Here is a 23,307-nt window from a genome sequence, read left to right on the forward strand (position 1 = left end):
CCTCAGGCCTGGTATGGTAGGCCTGAGGCCTGGTATGGTTGGCCTGAGGCCTGGTATGGTAGGCCTGGTATGGTAGGCCTGAGGCCTGGTATGGTTGGCCTGAGGCCTGGTATGGTAGGCCTGGTATGGTAGGCCTGGTATGGTAGACCTGAGGCCTGGTATGGTAGGCCTGAGGCCTGGTATGGTAGGCCTCAGGCCTGGTATGGTTGGCCTGAGGCCTGGTATGGTAAGCCTCAGGCCTACCATACCAGGCCTCAGGCCTACCATACCAGGCCTCAGGCCAACCATACCAGGCCTCAGGCCTACCATTGTGTGGCACATCTATCCACGGAATATCTATGTTCAGAGTGAAAGGGGGTGTTGTTGAGAAGAACCACACGCCCACTCACTATGCATAATGTCATTTGGGAAACCCAGCCATTATCACTATCAAGGGATATATATATATATATATATATATATATATATGTCACATATATTGCCACATATATGGCATTGTGAGGTACCCATACTGTGTATGTGTAATAAAGTTTGAATTGAATTGAACTGTGTGTGAAATTAATGAATAAAGAATTGAAATGAATTGAACTGTTGCGTTCCACAGAGAAGCAGCATGAGGTGGAGATCCTTTCTCCTCCTCCCAGCAGACTGCAGGACAAGAGGAAGGTGTCCCTGTTGTCTCAGATCAGCGGAGAGGACGCCCAGGACAAGAGGAAGGTGTCCCTGTCGTCTCAGATCAGCGGAGAGGACGCCCAGGACAAGAGGAAGGTGTCCATGTCGTCTCAGATCAGTGGAGTGAGGAAGGTCTCTGTGTCTCCCAGCGTGGCTAGCGGTGTTATACCACGCTATGGAGTTACCACCGTTATGGAGGACCTGCTGAGCAAGGTTACCACGCACGCACGCACATACACACACACATACACGCTGTCTAATGTCCAGTGTGTTGTGTTGTCTCCTCAGGAACTGGAGGACATTAATAAATGGGGTGCGGACTTCTTGTGTCTAATGTCCAGTATGTTGTCTTTCTGTCCAGGAACTGGAGGACATTAATAAATGGGGTGCGGACATCTTCAAGATAGCGGAGTACTGCGGGAACAAACCTCTGACGGTGGTGATGTACTCCATCTTCCAGGTACCTGTTCTGTTCTATCAGCCTCACCTCAGATCAGTGCTACTGGTGGTCATGTTGTGTAGTCATATCACTTTATAGTATATATGTATAGTATGTATAGTTTACATGTATAGTTTCATTATATAAAAATTCCACTGTTACGTTCTTAGCTTATGCATGTTTCATGATAACTACTTTTTATGTATGTACTGTTATTGCTTATTGTAAATCGCTCTGGATTAAGAGCGTCTGATAAATGCCTACATTGTAATTTGAGGTGACGCTGTAAGACCACCTGTACACCAGTACCTTGTAGATCTGCTATTTTTTGGGGGGCTAAAGTTCTCCTCAGAATAGAGGTGCTAAAGTTCTCCTCAGAATAGAGGTGCTAAAGTTCTCCTCAGAATAGAGGTGCTATAGTTCTCCTCAGAATAGAGGTGCTAGAGTTCTCCTCAGTATAGAGGTACTAAAGTTCTCCTCAGAATAGAGGTGCTAAAGTTCTCCTCAGAATAGAGGTGCTAAAGTTCTCCTCAGAATAGAGGTGCTAAAGTTCTCCTCAGAATAGAGGTGCTAGAGTTCTCCTCAGAATAGAGGTGCTAGAGTTCTCCTCAGAATAGAGGTGCTAGAGTTCTACTCAGAATAGAGGTGCTAGAGTTCTACTCAGAATAGAGGTGCTAGAGTTCTCCTCAGAATAGAGGTGCTAGAGTTCTCCTCAGAATAGAGGTGCTAGAGTTCTCCTCAGAATAGAGGTGCTAAAGTTCTCCTCAGAATAGAGGTGCTAAAGTTCTCCTCAGAATAGAGGTGCTAGAGTTCTCCTCAGAATAGAGGTGCTAGAGTTCTCCTCAGAATAGAGGTGCTAGAGTTCTACTCAGAATAGAGGTGCTAGAGTTCTACTCAGAATAGAGGTGCTAGAGTTCTCCTCAGAATATAGGTGCTAGAGTTCTCCTCAGAATAGAGGTGCTAGAGTTCTCCTCAGAATAGAGGTGCTAACGTTCTCCTCAGAATAGAGGTACTAACGTTCTCCTCAGAATAGAGGTACTAGAGTTCTCCTCAGAATAAAGGTACTAAAGTTCTCCTCAGAATAAAGGTACTAAAGTTCTCCTCAGAATAGAGGTGCTAGAGTTCTCCTCAGAATAGAGGTACTAACGTTCTCCTCAGAATAGAGGTACTAGAGTTCTCCTCAGAATAGAGGTACTAGAGTTCTCCTCAGAATAGAGGTACTAAAGTTCAAGTGGTCAATGTAAAAATAAATAAAAAGTATCTCCTTTCCCAGAAAGATTTGGAGGCCCTGCTGTAGTAACTGTGAGGGCCTGCTAGGGGTGCTGTAGTACCTCGGTTGACCTCCTAGGGGTGCTGTAGTAACTGTGAGGGCCTGCTAGGGGCGCTGTAGTACATCGGTTGACCTCCTAGGGGTGCTGTAGTAACTGTGAGGGCCTCCTAGGGGCGCTGTAGTAACTGTGAGGGCCTGCTAGGGGCGCTGTAGTACCTCGGTTGACCTCCTAGGGGTGCTGTAGTAACTGTGAGGGCCTGCTAGGGGCGCTGTAGTACCTCGGTTGACCTCCTAGGGGTGCTGTAGTAACTGTGAGGGCCTGCTAGGGGCGCTGTAGTACATCGGTTGACCTCCTAGGGGTGCTGTAGTAACTGTGAGGGCCTCCTAGGGGCGCTGTAGTAACTGTGAGGGCCTCCTAGGGGCGCTGTAGTACCTCTGAGGGCCTCCTAGGGGTGCTGTAGTAACACTGAGGACCTCCTAGGGGGTGCTGTAGTACCTCTGAGGGCCTCCTAGGGGTGCTGTAGTACCTCTGAGGGCCTCCTAGGGGTGCTGTAGTAACACTGAGGACCTCCTAGGGGGTGCTGTAGTAACTGTGAGGGCCTCCTAGGGGCGCTGTAGTACCTCTGAGGGCCTCCTAGGGGTGCTGTAGTAACACTGAGGGCCTCCTAGGGGTGCTGTAGTAACACTGAGGACCTCCTAGGGGCGCTGTAATAACTAGGACCTCCTAGGGGGCGCTGTAGTACATCGGTTGACCTCCTAGGGGTGCTGTAGTAACTGTGAGGGCCTCCTAGGGGCGCTGTAGTAACTGTGAGGGCCTGCTAGGGGCGCTGTAGTACCTCGGTTGACCTCCTAGGGGTGCTGTAGTAACTGTGAGGGCCTGCTAGGGGCGCTGTAGTACCTCGGTTGACCTCCTAGGGGTGCTGTAGTAACTGTGAGGGCCTGCTAGGGGCGCTGTAGTACCTCGGTTGACCTCCTAGGGGTGCTGTAGTAACTGTGAGGGCCTCCTAGGGGCGCTGTAGTACCTCTGAGGGCCTCCTAGGGGCGCTGTAATAACTAGGACCTCCTAGGGGGTGCTGTAATACCTCTGAGGGCCTCCTAGGGTGCTGTAGTAACACTGAGGACCTCCTAGGGGGTGCGGTAGTACCTCTGAGGACCTCCTAGGGGCGCTGTAATAACTAGGACCTCCTAGGGGGTGCTGTAATACCTCTGAGGGCCTCCTAGGGGTGCTGTTAACACGTCCAGGACGGGGGAAACCCCTTTTGGTGTTTTATGTTATACTTTAGCTGTTGAAAAATAGCTAGAAGAATAAGGTCGTGAATACAAGCGGCCGAAATGAGTTTTCTTCGACGGGTGGCTGGCATCTCCCTTAGAGATAGGGTGAGAAGTTCAGTCACACGAGAGAGACTCGGAGTAGAACCGCTGCTCCTTCGCCTGGAAAGGAGTCAGCTGAGGTGGTTCGGGCATCTGGTTAGGATGCCTCTCGGGTGGTCCTCGATGCACGTCCCACTGGGAGGAGACCCCGGGGCAGACCAAGGCGCAGTTGGAGGAAATACATCGACCCACTGGCCTTGGAACGTCTCGGAATCCCCCAGGAGGAAGTCACTAATGTTGCTCTGGAGAGAGAAGTCTGGAGCACTCTGGTGGAGCTGTTGCCCCCGCGACCCGACTGCGGATAAGCGGTTGAAGATGGATGGATGGATGTTAGGATTTTAGAATCGGCCTCAGGTCTAAAGACTCAAAGAACATTGAATCCATGCTGACGTAGCTCCCCTCCTTCTCCTCCTTCTCCTCCTCCTCCTCCTCCTCCTCTTCTACTCCTCCTCTTCTACTCCTCCTCCTCCTCCTCCTCCTCCTCCTCCTCTTCTACTCCTCCTCTTCTACTCCTCCTCTTCTACTCCTCCTCCTCTTCTACTCCTCCTCCTCCTCTTCTACTCCTCCTCTTCTCCTCCTCCTCTTCTACTCCTCCTCCTCTACTCCTCCTCCTCCTCCTCCTCCTCCTCCTCTTCTCCTCCTCCTCTTCTCCTCCTCCTCTTCTACTCCTCCTCTTCTACTCCTCCTCCTCCTCTTCTACTCCTCCTCCTCCTCCTCCTCCTCCTCCTCCTCCTCTTCTACTCCTCCTCTTCTACTCCTCCTCTTCTACTCCTCCTCTTCTACTCCTCCTCTTCTACTCCTCCTCCTTCTCCTCCTCCTCTTCTACTCCTCCTCTTCTACTCCTCCTCTTCTACTCCTCCTCCTTCTCCTCCTCCTCCTCCTCCTCCTCTTCTACTCCTCCTCTTCTACTCCTCCTCTTCTACTCCTCCTCCTCCTCTTCTACTCCTCCTCTTCTACTCCTCCTCTTCTACTCCTCCTCCTCTTCTACTCCTCCTCTTCTACTCCTCCTCTTCTACTCCTCCTCCTTCTCCTCCTCCTCCTCTTCTACTCCTCCTCTTCTACTCCTCCTCCTACTCCTCCTCTTCTACTCCTCCTCCTCCTCCTCCTCCTCCTCCTCCTCCTCCTCTTCTACTCCTCCTCTTCTACTCCTCCTCCTACTCCTCCTCTTCTACTCCTCCTCCTCCTCTTCTACTCCTCCTCTTCTACTCCTCCTCCTCTTCTACTCCTCCTCTTCTACTCCTCCTCTTCTACTCCTCCTCCTTCTCCTCCTCCTCCTCTTCTACTCCTCCTCTTCTACTCCTCCTCCTACTCCTCCTCTTCTACTCCTCCTCCTTCTCCTCCTCCTCCTCTTCTACTCCTCCTCTTCTACTCCTCCTCCTCCTCCTCCTCTTCTACTCCTCCTCTTCTACTCCTCCTCCTACTCCTCCTCCTCCTCCTCCTTCTCCTCCTCCTCCTCCTCCTCCTCTTCTACTCCTCCTCTTCTACTCCTCCTCCTCTTCTACTCCTCCTCTTCTACTCCTCCTCTTCTACTCCTCCTCCTCTTCTACTCCTTCTCCTCCTCCTCCTACTTCTCCTCCTCCTCTACTCCTCCTCTTCTCCTCCTCCTCTTCTCCTCCTCCTCCTCTCCTCCTCCTCCTCTACTCCTCCTCTTCTCCTCCTCCTCTTCTCCTCCTCCTCCTCTACTCCTCCTCTTCTCCTCCTCCTCTTCTCCTCCTCCTCCTCTACTCCTCCTCTTCTCCTCCTCCTCTTCTCCTCCTCCTCCTCTCCTCCTCCTCCTCCTCTTCTACTCCTCCTCCTCCACCTCCTCCTTCTTCTCCTCCAGGAGCGAGACCTCCTGAAGTCCTTCCAGATCCCCTCAGACACCTTCATCACCTTCATGATGACGTTAGAGGACCACTACCGCAGTGACGTCGCCTACCACAACAACATCCATGCTGCCGACGTGGTACAGTCCACGCACGTCCTGCTGTCCTCCCCCGCGCTAGAGGTAATGGTAAAGTCCACACTGTCCTCCCCCCCCCCCCCCCCCACAGAGGTAATGGTACAGTCCATAGATATATAAACTCTAGATAGCTCACCCGCGCCGTTGGCCAATGGAGAGCGACGTCGTTACGTGGCGGCCATCTTACCTCGTGGCACATAACATTGTGTCTATGGGGCATGTACTCTTAAATGACCATAACTTGCTCAATTTTCAACCGATTTTCAAACGGTTTGGTTTGTTATAAACGTCATACGACGTTCATATAAAAGAAAATTAAGCAGATAAGCGTCCCGAATCATAGCCACGTTGACAACGTTTGTAATAAACCAACCCGTTTGTAAATCCGTCAAGATTTGAGCGAGTTATGACTGTTTCTGTTTGAGCTGCCATTGAACATACCCGAAGTAAGATGGCTGCCGGGTGAACGACGTCAGAAACTCCACCTTGAGCCATCTAGAGTTTATATATATCTATGGTACAGTCCACACTGTTCCCCCCTCCCCCCCGCCCTAGAGGTAATGGAGTTAGTTAACTAGAGAGAGAGTTCTCTCCACCACACAAATAAAGTACTAAGTTCTGAGCAGCTGAGGCAGACCAAGAGAGGCAGATGTTTCCTTGTTTTTTGTTATTTGTTCTACCTACCTACCTACCTACCTACCTACCTAGTACCTACCTACCCGCCCACCCACCCACCTACCCACCCACCCACCTACCTACCTACCTACCTACCTACCCACCCACCCACCTACCTACCTACCTACCCACCCACCCACCCACCCACCCACCTACCTACCCACCTACCTACCTACCTACCTACCTACCCGCCCACCTACCTACCTACCTACCAAGTACCTACCTACCCACCCACCCACCTACCCACCCACCCACCCACCTACCCACCCACCTACCCACCTACCTACCTACCCACCCACCTACCTACCTACCTACCTACCTACCTACCCGCCCACCTACCTACCTACCTACCTACCTAGTACCTACCTACCCACCCACCCACCCACCCACCCACCTACCCACCTACCTACCTACCTACCTACCTACCTACCCACATACCCACCTACCTACCCATGTCCTTCTTTTATTTGTTCCACGTGTCGCTGTTATTTTTATTCTTCATTTTATAGTATTATTTCTTTGCTTGTTCAATCAGCAGCTGTTTGCTATAGTGATGGCTGCCAGTTCCCACCTGATGTTGTGTGGGAGTCCAGACTGCTCCAGACCGTACTGAATAACTGCTAGCTTACATAATGTCTTGAGGCTAGGACTGAAGTCTAAGATATACAGGTCACCAGGTGTTTTGGTTCCTCCAAAGAGGATGCCACGATCTCCCATCATGCAACAGCACATCCTATTCAACCTATGTGGACGTTTCCCCTTGGGCACTACCTTCTTCCAGGAGAAGGTTTCTGGACTGAATTTCCACAGATCATTGAAGTACTTGTTACCGTAGTGACCACCACATATTTGCAGCTCTCCAATGTAGGTAAAGGCTGAATGATACTCGCGTCCTTCTGGAAGAACCTGGGCAGAAGGTGTGTTCATCCAGTAGTTGGTCTCTGTGTCTGGCCTCTCCCCCAGCCTCCAAATACAAACATCTTTGTCCCGATGATGGTAGCAGAGTGATCTTCTGTAGCAGGAGGTGGAGTTCCTCTGGTGTTGATTAAAGTCCAGACCATTGTGGTGGTGTCTAACTTGTAGATGTCATTAGTGAGTCCAGTCTGGGTCCATCCTCCATGAATATACATGACCTTCCCCAAGACACAGGCTGAGTGGTTGTACCTCTCATCTAGAACAGTCCCAGAAACCTGTGGTTTGAACCATGTGTGGGCGTCGACATCAAATGCATAAAGCACATTGCAGTAAGGATAACCTCCCCAGAGGTAGACAGTGTCTTCAATCAGCACAGCTGTGTGGCCCCGGCGCCTGGAAGGAACCTCAGGGGCCTCTGGGGTCAACTTCCTCCAGATCAAAGACTTTGTGTTGAAGACGTTCACATCAATCTTCTTCTCGTCGTCCCAACGACCACCTCCAAAGGAGTACACATAGTGTCTCACTGTCACAGCACTTTGATTGGCTGTTCCTGGTCCTCTCAGATGCTCCGCCCAGCATAACATTACTCACTAGAATAAGTCCTATTGGTCAATGATATTCTATTGGTCAATGTTATCCTATTGGTCAGGTCCTGCTGTGTAAATGTTATATTCTGTGCCTTCACTTATATTGGTTCAGAGGCACAAAAGTCACGCAGATGAGTTTGGCCAATCCGTGAAGCCGATGGTTTGGTTTGATCAATCAAGGAAGTCGATGCGTGCTGACCTCCCTAATATGGTAAATTGATCACCATAGCAACTAGGGCTGAACAATATGGAGGAAATGGCATAGATATCTAGATATCTATGCCATTTCCCCCGAATTATGGACATTGGCTCATATTCAGTTTAAAAGTTATTTAGTTATGAATCACCAAGTGTTTCATACAACCAAAGACATGTAGCCTAACAACAGTTTGAACCAGAGTCAGATGTTGGCCTGTTTGACACATCATTGAACCAGAGTCAGATGTTGGCCTGTTTGACACATCATTGAACCAGAGTCAGATGTTGGCCTGTTTGACACATCATTGAACCAGAGCCAGATGTTGGCCTGTTTGACACATCATTGAACCAGAGCCAGATGTTGGCCTGTTTGACACATCATTGAACCAGAGTCAGATGTTGGCCTGTTTGACACATCATTGAACCAGAGTCAGATGTTGGCCTGTTTGACACATCATTGAACCAGAGTCAGATGTTGGCCTGTTTGACACATCATTGAACCAGAGTCAGATGTTGGCCTGTTTGACACATCATTGAACCAGAGTCAGATGTTGGCCTGTTTGACACATCATTGAACCAGAGTCAGATGTTGGCCTGTTTGACACATCATTGAACCAGAGCCAGATGTTGGCCTGTTTGACACATCATTGAACCAGAGTCAGATGTTGGCCTGTTTGACACATCATTGAACCAGAGCCAGATGTTGGCCTGTTTGACACATCATTGAACCAGAGCCAGATGTTGGCCTGTTTGACACATCATTGAACCAGAGTCAGATGTTGGCCTGTTTGACACATCATTGAACCAGAGTCAGATGTTGGCCTGTTTGACACATCATTGAACCAGAGCCAGATGTTGGCCTGTTTGACACATCATTGAACCAGAGTCAGATGTTGGCCTGTTTGACACATCATTGAACCAGAGTCAGATGTTGGCCTGTTTGACACATCATTGAACCAGAGTCAGATGTTGGCCTGTTTGACACATCATTGAACCAGAGTCAGATGTTGGCCTGTTTGACACATCATTGAACCAGAGTCAGATGTTGGCCTGTTTGACACATCATTGAACCAGAGCCAGATGTTGGCCTGTTTGACACATCATTGAACCAGAGTCAGATGTTGGCCTGTTTGACACATCATTGAACCAGAGTCAGATGTTGGCCTGTTTGACACATCATTGAACCAGAGTCAGATGTTGGCCTGTTTGACACATCATTGAACCAGAGTCAGATGTTGGCCTGTTTGACACATCATTGAACCAGAGTCAGATGTTGGCCTGTTTGACACATCATTGAACCAGAGTCAGATGTTGGCCTGTTTGACACATCATTGAACCAGAGCCAGATGTTGGCCTGTTTGACACATCATTGAACCAGAGTCAGATGTTGGCCTGTTTGACACATCATTGAACCAGAGCCAGCCTCCACCAGGGCAGGTCAGGTTGTGCTCTGCTCCATTTTCCACCTACTGGTTAGATTTGCATCATATTTAGACAGTTTGAAACAACAACCCAAAACAACCATATAAATATGTCAAATTCAGCCCAGACAAATATAAGAAAGCAAAGAAAATCCAATAAGGAAGCAATTTTAGTGGCCATTTTGAAATGCACGTAGCTAATGGAACTTTTCCAAAGCATGACCCAAGAAACACACTCAGTCAAATTGTGGCGCATGTTCCAAGATTTTTGATCGATTGCTTTGACAAATCAAAGGGAATCTTCTTTGACTCCACCATCGTGTGTCATTGGCCTCAGGAGAACACCGGAGGTCGCCGGTTAGATTCCAGACCTCAGCAACGCGTGGAGGTGTTCCTGACTCCAACGGGGCTGAGTCGTCTCTAGTGAACATCACAACGTTCCACACTCTGTGGTGTCTCTAGTGAACATCACAACGTTCCACACTCTGTGGTGTCTCTAGTGAACATCACAACGTTCCACACTCTGTGGTGTCTCTAGTGAACATCACAACGTTCCACACTCTGTGGTGTCTCTATAGTGAACATCACTCTGTGGTGTCTATAGTGAACATCATCACTCTGTGGTGTCTCTAGTGAACATCATCACTCTGTGGTGTCTCTAGTGAACATCACTCTGTAGTGTCTCTAGTGAACATCATCACTCTGTGGTGTCTCTAGTGAACATCACTCTGTGGTGTCTCTAGTGAACATCACTCTGTGGTGTCTCTATAGTGAACATCACTCTGTGGTCTATATAGTGAACATCATCACTCTGTGGTGTCTCTAGTGAACATCACAACGTTCCACACTCTGTGGTGTCTATAGTGAACATCACTCTGTAGTGTCTCTAGTGAACATCATCACTCTGTGGTGTCTCTAGTGAACATCACTCTGTGGTGTCTATAGTGAACATCACTCTGTGGTGTCTATAGTGAACATCACTCTGTGGTGTCTCTAGTGAACATCACTCTGTGGTGTCTCTAGTGAACATCACTCTGTGGTGTCTCTAGTGAACATCATCACTCTGTGGTGTCTCTAGTGAACATCACTCTGTGGTGTCTCTATAGTGAACATCACTCTGTGGTGTCTATATAGTGAACATCACTCTGTGGTGTCTATAGTGAACATCACTCTGTGGTGTCTCTATAGTGAACATCACTCTGTGGTGTCTCTATAGTGAACATCACTCTGTGGTGTCTATAGTGAACATCACTCTGTGGTGTCTCTATAGTGAACATCACTCTGTGGTCTATATAGTGAACATCACTCTGTGGTGTCTCTAGTGAACATCACTCTGTGGTGTCTCTAGTGAACATCACTCTGTGGTGTCTCTAGTGAACATCACTCTGTGGTGTCTATAGTGAACATCACTCTGTAGTGTCTCTAGTGAACATCATCACTCTGTGGTGTCTATAGTGAACATCACTCTGTGGTGTCTCTAGTGAACATCACTCTGTGGTGTCTCTAGTGAACATCACTCTGTGGTGTCTCTAGTGAACATCACTCTGTGGTGTCTCTAGTGAACATCACTCTGTAGTGTCTCTAGTGAACATCACTCTGTGGTGTCTCTATAGTGAACATCACTCTGTGGTGTCTCTATAGTGAACATCACTCTGTGGTGTCTCTATAGTGAACATCACTCTGTGGTGTCTCTAGTGAACATCACTCTGTGGTGTCTCTAGTGAACATCACTCTGTGGTGTCTCTATAGTGAACATCACTCTGTGGTGTCTCTAGTGAACATCACTCTGTGGTGTCTCTAGTGAACATCACTCTGTGGTGTCTCTATAGTGAACCTCACTCTGTGGTCTCTATAGTGAACATCATCACTCTGTGGTGTCTCTATAGTGAACATCACTCTGTGGTGTCTCTAGTGAACATCACTCTGTGGTGTCTCTAGTGAACATCACTCTGTGGTGTCTCTAGTGAACATCACTCTGTGGTGTCTCTATAGTGAACCTCACTCTGTGGTCTCTATAGTGAACATCATCACTCTGTGGTGTCTAGTGAACATCACTCTGTGGTGTCTATAGTGAACATCACTCTGTGGTCTCTATAGTGAACATCATCACTATGTGGTGTCTAGTGAACATCACTCTGTGGTGTCTCTAGTGAACATCACTCTGTGGTGTCTCTATAGTGAACATCACTCTGTGGTCTCTATAGTGAACATCATCACTATGTGGTGTCTAGTGAACATCACTATGTGGTGTCTATAGTGAACATCACTCTGTGGTGTCTATAGTGAACATCATCAATCTGTGGTGTCTCTAGTGAACATCACTCTGTGGTGTCTATAGTGAACATCATCAATCTGTGGTGTCTCTAGTGAACATCACTCTGTGGTGTCTCTAGTGAACATCACTCTGTGGTGTCTATAGTGAACATCACTCTGTGGTGTCTCTATAGTGAACATCACTCTGTGGTGTCTCGAGTGAACATCACTCTGTGGTGTCTCTATAGTGAACATCACTCTGTGGTGTCTCTAGTGAACATCACTCTGTGGTGTCTCTATAGTGAACATCACTCTGTGGTCTCTATAGTGAACATCATCACTCTGTGGTGTCTAGTGAACATCACTCTGTGGTGTCTCTAGTGAACATCACTCTGTGGTGTCTCTATAGTGAACATCACTCTGTGGTCTCTATAGTGAACATCATCACTATGTGGTGTCTAGTGAACATCACTATGTGGTGTCTCTAGTGAACATCACTATGTGGTGTCTATAGTGAACATCATCACTCTGTGGTGTCTCTATAGTGAACATCACTCTGTGGTCTCTATAGTGAACATCATCACTCTGTGGTGTCTAGTGAACATCACTCTGTGGTGTCTCTATAGTGAACATCACTCTGTGGTCTCTATAGTGAACATCATCACTCTGTGGTGTCTAGTGAACATCACTCTGTGGTGTCTATAGTGAACCTCACTCTGTGGTGTCTCTATAGTGAACATCACTCTGTGGTCTCTATAGTGAACATCATCACTCTGTGGTGTCTAGTGAACATCACTCTGTGGTGTCTATAGTGAACATCACTCTGTGGTGTCTATAGTGAACATCATCACTCTGTGGTGTCTCTAGTGAACATCACTCTGTGGTGTCTCTAGTGAACATCACTCTGTGGTGTCTCTATAGTGAACATCACTCTGTGGTGTCTCTAGTGAACATCACTCTGTGGTGTCTATAGTGAACATCACTCTGTGGTGTCTCTATAGTGAACATCACTCTGTGGTGTCTCTATAGTGAACATCACTCTGTGGTGTCTATAGTGAACATCACTCTGTGGTGTCTCTATAGTGAACATCACTCTGTGGTGTCTCTATAGTGAACATCACTCTGTGGTGTCTATAGTGAACATCACTCTGTGGTGTCTCTATAGTGAACATCACTCTGTGGTGTCTCTAGTGAACATCACTCTGTGGTGTCTATAGTGAACATCACTCTGTGGTGTCTCTATAGTGAACATCACTCTGTGGTGTCTCTATAGTGAACATCACTCTGTGGTGTCTCTAGTGAACATCACTCTGTGGTGTCTCTAGTGAACATCACTCTGTGGTGTCTATAGTGAACATCACTCTGTGGTGTCTATAGTGAACATCACTCTGTGGTGTCTCTATAGTGAACATCACTCTGTGATGTCTATAGTGAACATCACTCTGTGGTGTCTCTATAGTGAACATCACTCTGTGGTGTCTAGTGAACATCACTCTGTGGTGTCTATAGTGAACATCATCACTCTGTGGTGTCTCTAGTGAACATCACTCTGTGGTGTCTATAGTGAACATCACTCTGTGGTGTCTAGTGAACATCACTCTGTGGTGTCTCTAGTGAACATCACTCTGTGGTGTCTATAGTGAACATCACTCTGTGGTGTCTCTAGTGAACATCACTCTGTGGTGTCTCTAGTGAACATCACTCTGTGGTGTCTCTATAGTGAACATCACTCTGTGGTGTCTCTATAGTGAACATCACTCTGTGGTGTCTCTATAGTGAACATCACTCTGTGGTGTCTCTAGTGAACATCACTCTGTGGTGTCTCTATAGTGAACATCACTCTGTGGTGTCTCTAGTGAACATCACTCTGTGGTGTCTCTATAGTGAACATCACTCTGTGGTGTCTCTAGTGAACATCACTCTGTGGTGTCTCTATAGTGAACATCACTCTGTGGTGTCTCTATAGTGAACATCACTCTGTGGTGTCTCTAGTGAACATCACTCTGTGGTGTCTCTATAGTGAACATCACTCTGTGGTGTCTCTAGTGAACATCACTCTGTGGTGTCTCTATAGTGAACATCACTCTGTGGTGTCTCTATAGTGAACATCACTCTGTGGTGTCTCTATAGTGAACATCACTCTGTGGTGTCTCTAGTGAACATCACTCTGTGGTGTCTCTATAGTGAACCTCACTCTGTGGTGTCTCTAGTGAACATCACTCTGGTGTCTAGTGAACATCACTCTGTGGTGTCTATAGTGAACATCATCACTCTGTGGTGTCTCTATAGTGAACATCATCACTCTGTGGTGTCTCTAGTGAACATCACTCTGTGGTGTCTCTAGTGAACATCACTCTGTGGTGTCTCTAGTGAACATCACTCTGTGGTGTCTCTAGTGAACATCACTCTGTGGTGTCTCTAGTGAACATCACTCTGTGGTGTCTCTAGTGAACATCACTCTGTGGTGTCTCTATAGTGAACATCACTCTGTGGTGTCTCTAGTGAACATCACTCTGTGGTGTCTCTAGTGAACATCACTCTGTGGTGTCTCTATAGTGAACATCACTCTGTGGTGTCTCTAGTGAACATCACTCTGTGGTGTCTCTAGTGAACATCACTCTGTGGTGTCTCTATAGTGAACATCACTCTGTGGTGTCTCTAGTGAACATCACTCTGTGGTGTCTCTAGTGAACATCACTCTGTGGTGTCTCTAGTGAACATCACTCTGTGGTGTCTCTAGTGAACATCACTCTGTGGTGTCTCTAGTGAACATCACTCTGTGGTCTCTATAGTGAACATCACTCTGTGGTGTCTAGTGAACATCACTCTGTGGTGTCTATAGTGAACATCACTCTGTGGTGTCTCTAGTGAACATCACTCTGTGGTGTCTCTATAGTGAACATCACTCTGTGGTGTCTCTAGTGAACATCACTCTGTGGTGTCTCTAGTGAACATCACTCTGTGGTGTCTCTATAGTGAACATCACTCTGTGGTGTCTCTAGTGAACATCACTCTGTGGTGTCTCTATAGTGAACATCACTCTGTGGTGTCTCTAGTGAACATCACTCTGTGGTGTCTCTAGTGAACATCACTCTGTGGTGTCTCTAGTGAACATCACTCTGTGGTGTCTCTAGTGAACATCACTCTGTGGTCTCTATAGTGAACATCACTCTGTGTCTATAGTGAACTCTGTGGTGTCTCTAGTGAACATCACTCTGTGGTGTCTCTATAGTGAACATCACTCTGTGGTGTCTATAGTGAACATCACTCTGTGGTGTCTATAGTGAACATCACTCTGTGGTGTCTATAGTGAACATCACTCTGTGGTGTCTCTAGTGAACATCACTCTGTGGTGTCTCTAGTGAACATCACTCTGTGGTGTCTCTATAGTGAACATCACTCTGTGGTGTCTCTAGTGAACATCACTCTGTGGTGTCTCTAGTGAACATCACTCTGTGGTGTCTCTATAGTGAACATCACTCTGTGGTGTCTCTAGTGAACATCACTCTGTGGTGTCTCTATAGTGAACATCACTCTGTGGTGTCTATAGTGAACATCACTCTGTGGTGTCTCTATAGTGAACATCACTCTGTGGTGTCTCTAGTGAACATCACTCTGTGGTGTCTCTAGTGAACATCACTCTGTGGTGTCTCTAGTGAACATCACTCTGTGGTGTCTCTATAGTGAACATCACTCTGTGGTGTCTCTATAGTGAACATCACTCTGTGGTGTCTCTATAGTGAACATCACTCTGTGGTGTCTCTATAGTGAACATCACTCTGTGGTGTCTCTAGTGAACATCACTCTGTGGTGTCTCTATAGTGAACATCACTCTGTGGTGTCTCTATAGTGAACATCACTCTGTGGTGTCTCTAGTGAACATCACTCTGTGGTGTCTCTCTAGTGAACATCACTCTGTGGTGTCTCTATAGTGAACATCACTCTGTGGTGTCTCTATAGTGAACATCACTCTGTGGTGTCTCTAGTGAACATCACTCTGTGGTGTCTCTAGTGAACATCACTCTGTGGTGTCTCTAGTGAACATCACTCTGTGGTGTCTCTATAGTGAACATCACTCTGTGGTGTCTATAGTGAACATCACTCTGTGGTGTCTCTAGTGAACATCACTCTGTGGTGTCTCTATAGTGAACATCACTCTGTGGTGTCTCTAGTGAACATCACTCTGTGGTGTCTCTATAGTGAACATCATCACTCTGTGGTGTCTCTAGTGAACATCATCACTCTGTGGTGTCTCTATAGTGAACATCACTCTGTGGTGTCTCTAGTGAACATCACTCTGTGGTGTCTCTAGTGAACATCACTCTGTGGTGTCTCTAGTGAACATCACTCTGTGGTGTCTATAGTGAACATCACTCTGTGGTGTCTCTAGTGAACATCACTCTGTGGTGTCTCTAGTGAACATCACTCTGTGGTGTCTATAGTGAACATCACTCTGTGGTGTCTCTAGTGAACATCACTCTGTGGTGTCTATAGTGAACATCACTCTGTGGTGTCTCTAGTGAACATCACTCTGTGGTGTCTCTAGTGAACATCACTCTGTGGTGTCTCTAGTGAACATCACTCTGTGGTGTCTCTAGTGAACATCACTCTGTGGTGTCTCTAGTGAACATCACTCTGTGGTGTCTCTAGTGAACATCACTCTGTGGTGTCTCTAGTGAACATCACTCTGTGGTGTCTCTAGTGAACATCACTCTGTGGTGTCTATAGTGAACATCACTCTGTGGTGTCTCTAGTGAACATCACTCTGTGGTGTCTCTAGTGAACATCACTCTGTGGTCTCTATAGTGAACATCACTCTGTGTTGTCTATAGTGAACATCACTCTGTGGTGTCTCTAGTGAACATCACTCTGTGGTGTCTATAGTGAACATCACTCTGTGGTGTCTCTAGTGAACATCACTCTGTGGTGTCTCCCGCGGCTCGAGTTCGCTAGAGACGGCAGCCCTCCGTCGTGGTCTAGAGACGGCAGCCCTCCGTCGTGGTCTAGAGACGGCAGCCCTCCGTCTTGGTCTAAAACTATAGTTTCAAGTCGACTAAAATACAAAAAGAAAGAAAAAACGACTCGCCATGTTTTGGCTCCTGTCCGTCCGTCCGTCCGTCTGTCTGTCTGTGAACAGCTCGGCCACCGTTGGACCGCTCAGCGTGAATCTTTGCACGCACACTCCTGAGTAGTCAAGGGTCAACGAGGAATGTACCTTGTCTTTTGATTGGCTTGCTGTTTTATTTTCCTCTTTTTTATTGGTCCCACATGTCAGTGTTGTTAGGGGGCCACGCCTGAAGGGGCGAAGGCCACTATTGTTTTTCTACTGATTTTTTTTTCTTCTACCACTTTTTTGCAGTTCTGGCAGTTCTGTGCTGTCGCTTACCAAGGAATTGGCCGATATGGTAGAATGGTAGAGGCTCATGGGAAACGGTCAAGATCTGAAGCACACAGTCATTTGTCACATGACCTCTGACCTTTAGAACTCCTGATTATATGATTGTATGAATCATATGATCCACTCTATGCACTCCTGGGATCTTAGTAGCCTGGTTAACCACTCCCTTGAGATCAGCAGCTGTTGCTAGTCATGGCTGCCAGTTCCCACCTGATGTTGTGTGGGAGTCCAGACTTCTCCAGACCGCACAACAATCTTCTTCTTGTAGTCCCAACTCCTCCAAATATCTCCTCCAAAGGAGTACACATAGTGTATCACTGTCACAGCCCTTTGATTGGCTAAACGTGGTCCTCTCAAATGCTCCGCCCAGCACAACATTACTCACTAGGATAAGTCCTATTGGTCGATGGTATCCTATTGGTCAATGGTATCCTATTGGTCGATGTTATCCTATTGGTCGATGGTATCCTATTGGTCAATGGTATCCTATTGGTCAATGGTATCCTATTGGTCAATGGTATCCTATTGGTCAATGGTATCCTATTGGTCAATGGTATCCTATTGGTCAATGGTATCCTATAGGTGGTCGATGTTATCCTATTGGTCGATGGTATCCTATTGGTCAGTGGTATCCTATAGGTGGTCAATGGTATCCTATTGGTCAGTGGTATCCTATTGGTCGATGTTATCCTATTGGTCGATGGTATCCTATTGGTCAGTGGTATCCTATTGGTCAATGGTATCCTATAGGTGGTCGATGGTATCCTATAGGTGGTCGATGGTATCCTATTGGTCAATGGTATCCTATTGGTCAGTGGTATCCTATTGGTCAATGGTATCCTATTGGTCAATGGTATCCTATTGGTCGATGGTATCCTATTGGTCAATGGTATCCTATTGGTCAATGGTATCCTGGTCAATGGTATCCTGGTCAATGGTATCCTGGTCAATGGTATCCTATTGGTCGATGGTATCCTATTGGTCAGTGGTATCCTATTGGTCAATGGTATCCTATTGGTCAATGGTATCCTATTGGTCAATGGTATCCTATTGGTCAATGGTATCCTATAGGTGGTCAATGGTATCCTATAGGTGGTCAATGGTATCCTATAGGTGGTCAATGGTATCCTATTGGTCGATGTTATCCTATTGGTCGATGGTATCCTATAGGTGGTCGATGGTATCCTATTGGTCGATGGTATCCTATAGGTGGTCGATGGTATCCTATTGGTCGATGGTATCCTATAGGTGGTCAATGGTATCCTATTGGTCGATGGTATCCTATAGGTGGTCGATGGTATCCTATTGGTCGATGGTATCCTATTGGTCGATGGTATCCTATTGGTCGATGGTATCCTATAGGTGGTCAATGGTATCCTATAGGTGGTCAATGGTATCCTATTGGTGGTCAATGGTATCCTATTGGTCAATGGTATCCTATAGGTGGTCGATGGTATCCTATTGGTGGTCAATGGTATCCTATTGGTCAATGGTATCCTATTGGTGGTCAATGGTATCCTATTGGTCAATGGTATCCTATTGGTCAATGGTATCCTATTGGTGGTCAATGGTATCCTATTGGTCAATGGTATCCTATTGGTGGTCAATGGTATCCTATAGGTGGTCAATGGTATCCTATAGGTGGTCGATGGTATCCTATTGGTGGTCAATGGTATCCTATTGGTGGTCAATGGTATCCTATTGGTCAATGGTATCCTATAGGTGGTCGATGGTATCCTATTGGTCGATGGTATCCTATTGGTTGATGGTATCCTATTGGTCAATGGTATCCTATTGGTCAATGGTATCCTATTGGTCAATGGTATCCTATTGGTTGATGGTATCCTATTGGTCGATGGTATCCTATTGGTCGATGGTATCCTATTGGTCAATGGTATCCTATAGGTGGTCAATGGTATCCTATTGGTCAATGGTATCCTATTGGTCAATGGTATCCTATTGGTCAATGGTATCCTATTGGTTGATGGTATCCTATAGGTGGTCAATGGTATCCTATTGGTCGATGGTATCCTATAGGTGGTCAATGGTATCCTATTGGTCGATGGTATCCTATAGGTGGTCAATGGTATCCTATAGGTGGTCAATGGTATCCTATTGGTCAATGGTATCCTATAGGTGGTCAATGGTATCCTATAGGTGGTCAATGGTATCCTATTGGTGGTCAATGATATCCTATTGGTCAATGGTATCCTATTGGTGGTCAATGGTATCCTATTGGTCAGTGGTATCCTATAGGTGGTCAATGGTATCCTATTGGTCAATGGTATCCTATTGGTCAATGGTATCCTATTGGTCAATGGTATCCTATTGGATACCATCGGGTGCACATACCATGTGGAGTGTCTGATATGTTATGACCTCTGACCTGTGACCTGTGACCTGTGTCTGATATGTTATGACCTGTGACCTGTGTCTGATATGTTATGACCTGTGACCTGTGACCTGTGTCTGATATGTTATGACCTGTGACCTGTGACCTGTGTCTGATATGTTATGACCTGTGACCTGTGACCTATGACCTGTGTCTGATATGTGATGGCCTGTGTCTGATATGTTATGACCTGTGTCTGATACGTGATGACTTGTGTCTGATATGTGATGACCTGTGACCTATGACCTATGACCTGTGTCTGATATGTGATGACCTGTGTCTGATACGTGATGACCTGTGTCTGATATGTGATGACCTGTGACCTATGCCCTATGACCTGTGTCTGATATGTGATGACCTGTGTCTGATATGTGATGACCTGTGACCTATGACCTATGACCTGTGTCTGATACGTGATGACCTGTGTCTGATACGTGATGACCTGTGTCTGATATGTTATGACCTGTGTCTGATATGTTGTGACCTGTGTCTGATATGTTATGACCTGTGTCTGATACGTGATGACCTGTGTCTGATATGTTATGACCTAACTGTAAAGTATCTTAGTTCTGTCCTGCCTGTGAAGCACTTTGAACTGCAACTCTGTATGAAAGGTGCTATATAAGTAAAGTTTATTATTATTATTTATTATGTTGTGTTCACAGACCTGGAGATCATGTTGTATGTTGATGATGTGATGTTGTGTTGTCCATCAGAACGTCTTCACAGACCTGGAGATCATGGCCGTCCTCTTTGCTGCTGCCATCCACGATGTGGACCATCCAGGAGTCAGCAACCAGTTCCTCATCAACACAAGTAGGTCCTCTCCTCTGGGTGTAGGCTTTCGTTTAGACACCCTATTGGTCCGACTGTCATTAGACCAACAACCTACCTCAATCCCTAACCATAACCACAAGCACGGCATGTCCGCCCGTTGTTTCCGCATGTGGGTCCATTGGTGTGTCTAATCTCCATGTACATCCCCCTCTCTCTCCTCTGTCTGGCTGAACACAGGCCAGTAGTGTTTGCACAGATGCTCATCAGCTCCAGACGCCACTGGCAGCTACTTTATAAACACACATAGTCATTGTACGTTTTATTGTGAACGTACCTTTAAGGACATCATGGATTCTGACTGGATGTTAAGCTCCTGATTGCCTCCTCAGGCTCAGAGTAAGTAAGTAAGCAATTATGCAAGTGAGTGAGTGAGTAAGCGTTGCCGTGGCCCATAGGGGCAGCCTATCTCCTGTTTCTATAACGTGAGGACAGCTTGATGTACATATATTGCAGGGTCTTGCCGCCCACTCCAACCCTTGAGTGCCAAGCAGGGAGGCACTCCTCCTCCTCCAGTGATATTAACCCAGCTCCTCCTCCTGTCTCCTCCTCCTCAGGCTCAGAGCTGGCTCTGATGTATAACGACTCCTCTGTGCTGGAGAACCACCACCTGGCCGTGGGCTTCAAGCTGCTGCAGGACGACACCTGTAACATCTTCCAGAACCTCAGCAAATGGCAGCATGACGCGCTGCGCAAGATGGTCATCGACATGGTGAGGCCACAGTCAGTGTAGGGTACAGGATGGTCATTGACATGGTGAGACCACAGTCAGTGTAGGGTACAGGATGGTCATTAACATGGTGAGGCCACAGTCAGTGTAGGGTACAGGATGGTCGACATGGTGAGGCCACAGTCAGTGTAGGGTACAGGATGGTCGACATGGTGAGGCCTGTAGGGTACAGGATGGTCATTGACATGGTGAGGCCAGTCAGTGTAGGGTACAGGATGGTCATTGACATGGTGAGACCACAGTCAGTGTAGGGTACAGGATGGTCATTGACATGGTGAGGCCAGTCAGTGTAGGGTACAGGATGGTCATCGACATGGTGAGGCCACAGTCAGTGTAGGGTACAGGATGGACATGGTGAGGCCACAGTCAGTGTAGGGTACAGGATGGTCATCGACATGGTGAGGCCACAGTCAGTGTAGGGTACAGGATGGTCATCGACATGGTGAGGCCACAGTCAGTGTAGGGTACAGGATGGTCATCGACATGGTGAGGCCACAGTCAGTGTAGGGTACAGGATGGTCGACATGGTGAGGCCACAGTCAGTGTAGGGTACAGGATGGTCATTGACATGGTGAGGCCACAGTCAGTGTAGGGTACAGGATGTTTATTGACATGGTGAGGCCACAGTCAGTGTAGGGTACAAGATGGTCATTGACATGGTGAGGCCACAGTCAGTGTAGGGTACAGGATGTTTATTGACATGGTGAGGCCAGTCAGTGTAGGGTACAGGATGGTCATTGACATGGTGAGACCAGTCAGTGTAGGGTACAGGATGGTCATTGACATGGTGAGACCAGTCAGTGTAGGGTACAGGATGGTCATTGACATGGTGAGACCACAGTCAGTGTAGGGTACAGGATGGTCATTGACATGGTGAGACCAGTCAGTGTAGGGTACAGGATGGTCATTGACATGGTGAGACCACAGTGTAGGGTACAGGATGGTCGACATGGTGAGGCCACAGTCAGTGTAGGGTACAGGATGGTCATGGTGAGGCCACAGTCAGTGTAGGGTACAGGATGGTCGACATGGTGAGGCCACAGTCAGTGTAGGGTACAGGATGGTCATTAACATGGTGAGACCAGTCAGTGTAGGGTACAGGATGGTCATTGACATGGTGAGGCCACAGTCAGTGTAGGGTACAGGATGGTCATTGACATGGTGAGACCAGTCAGTGTAGGGTACAGGATGGTCATTAACATGGTGAGACCAGTCAGTGTAGGGTACAGGATGGTCATTGACATGGTGAGGCCACAGTCAGTGTAGGGTACAGGATGGTCATTGACATGGTGAGACCAGTCAGTGTAGGGTACAGGATGGTCATCATGGTGAGACCAGTCAGTGTAGGGTACAGGATGGTCATTGACATGGTGAGACCAGTCAGTGTAGGGTACAGGATGGTCATTGACATGGTGAGACCAGTCAGTGTAGGGTACAGGATGGTCATTGACATGGTGAGACCAGTCAGTGTAGGGTACAGGATGGTCATTGACATGGTGAGACCACAGTGTAGGGTACAGGATGGTCGACATGGTGAGACCACAGTCAGTGTAGGGTACAGGATGGTCATTGACATGGTGAGACCACAGTCAGTGTAGGGTACAGGATGGTCATTGACATGGTGAGACCAGTCAGTGTAGGGTACAGGATGGTCATTGACATGGTGAGACCACAGTGTAGGGTACAGGATGGTCATTGACATGGTGAGGCCAGTCAGTGTAGGGTACAGGATGGATGGTCATTGACATGGTGAGGCCACAGTGTAGGGTACAGGATGGTCATTGACATGGTGAGACCACAGTGTAGGGTACAGGATGGTCGACATGGTGAGACCACAGTCAGTGTAGGGTACAGGATGGTCATTGACATGGTGAGACCACAGTCAGTGTAGGGTACAGGATGGTCATTGACATGGTGAGACCAGTCAGTGTAGGGTACAGGATGGTCATTGACATGGTGAGGCCACAGTCAGTGTAGGGTACAGGATGGTCATTGACATGGTGAGGCCAGTCAGTGTAGGGTACAGGATGGATGGTCATTGACATGGTGAGGCCACAGTGTAGGGTACAGGATGGTCATTGACATGGTGAGGCCACAGTCAGTGTAGGGTACAGGATGGTCATCCACATGGTGAGACCAGTCAGTGTAGGGTACAGGATGGTCATTGACATGGTGAGACCAGTCAGTGTAGGGTACAGGATGGTCATTGA

The 23,307-nt window shown here is 47.4% G+C and overlaps 1 protein-coding gene across 2 annotated transcripts in view; it reads left to right on the forward strand.

The window, feature by feature from the left end:
• The window catches only part of LOC306918922 (3',5'-cyclic-AMP phosphodiesterase 4C-like), an 88,368-nt gene that overhangs the window by 49,439 nt on the left and 15,622 nt on the right, over window positions 1-23,307 (forward strand). For both annotated transcript variants that reach the window (XR_013789438.1, XM_079531760.1), the window contains exons 8-12: window positions 605-885; window positions 1,034-1,132; window positions 5,575-5,739; window positions 20,250-20,349; window positions 20,925-21,079. Coding sequence is in view for 1 of the 2 variants with exons in the window: in XM_079531760.1 (XP_079387886.1) it covers window positions 605-885; window positions 1,034-1,132; window positions 5,575-5,739; window positions 20,250-20,349; window positions 20,925-21,079 (800 nt within the window). In the remaining variant the exon portion in view is untranslated. The remainder of the gene's footprint in view (window positions 1-604; window positions 886-1,033; window positions 1,133-5,574; window positions 5,740-20,249; window positions 20,350-20,924; window positions 21,080-23,307) is intronic.

This window comes from Electrona antarctica, assembly GCF_951216825.1.
Source record: "Electrona antarctica genome assembly, contig: scaffold_131, whole genome shotgun sequence".
Lineage (NCBI taxonomy): Eukaryota > Metazoa > Chordata > Actinopteri > Myctophiformes > Myctophidae > Electrona > Electrona antarctica.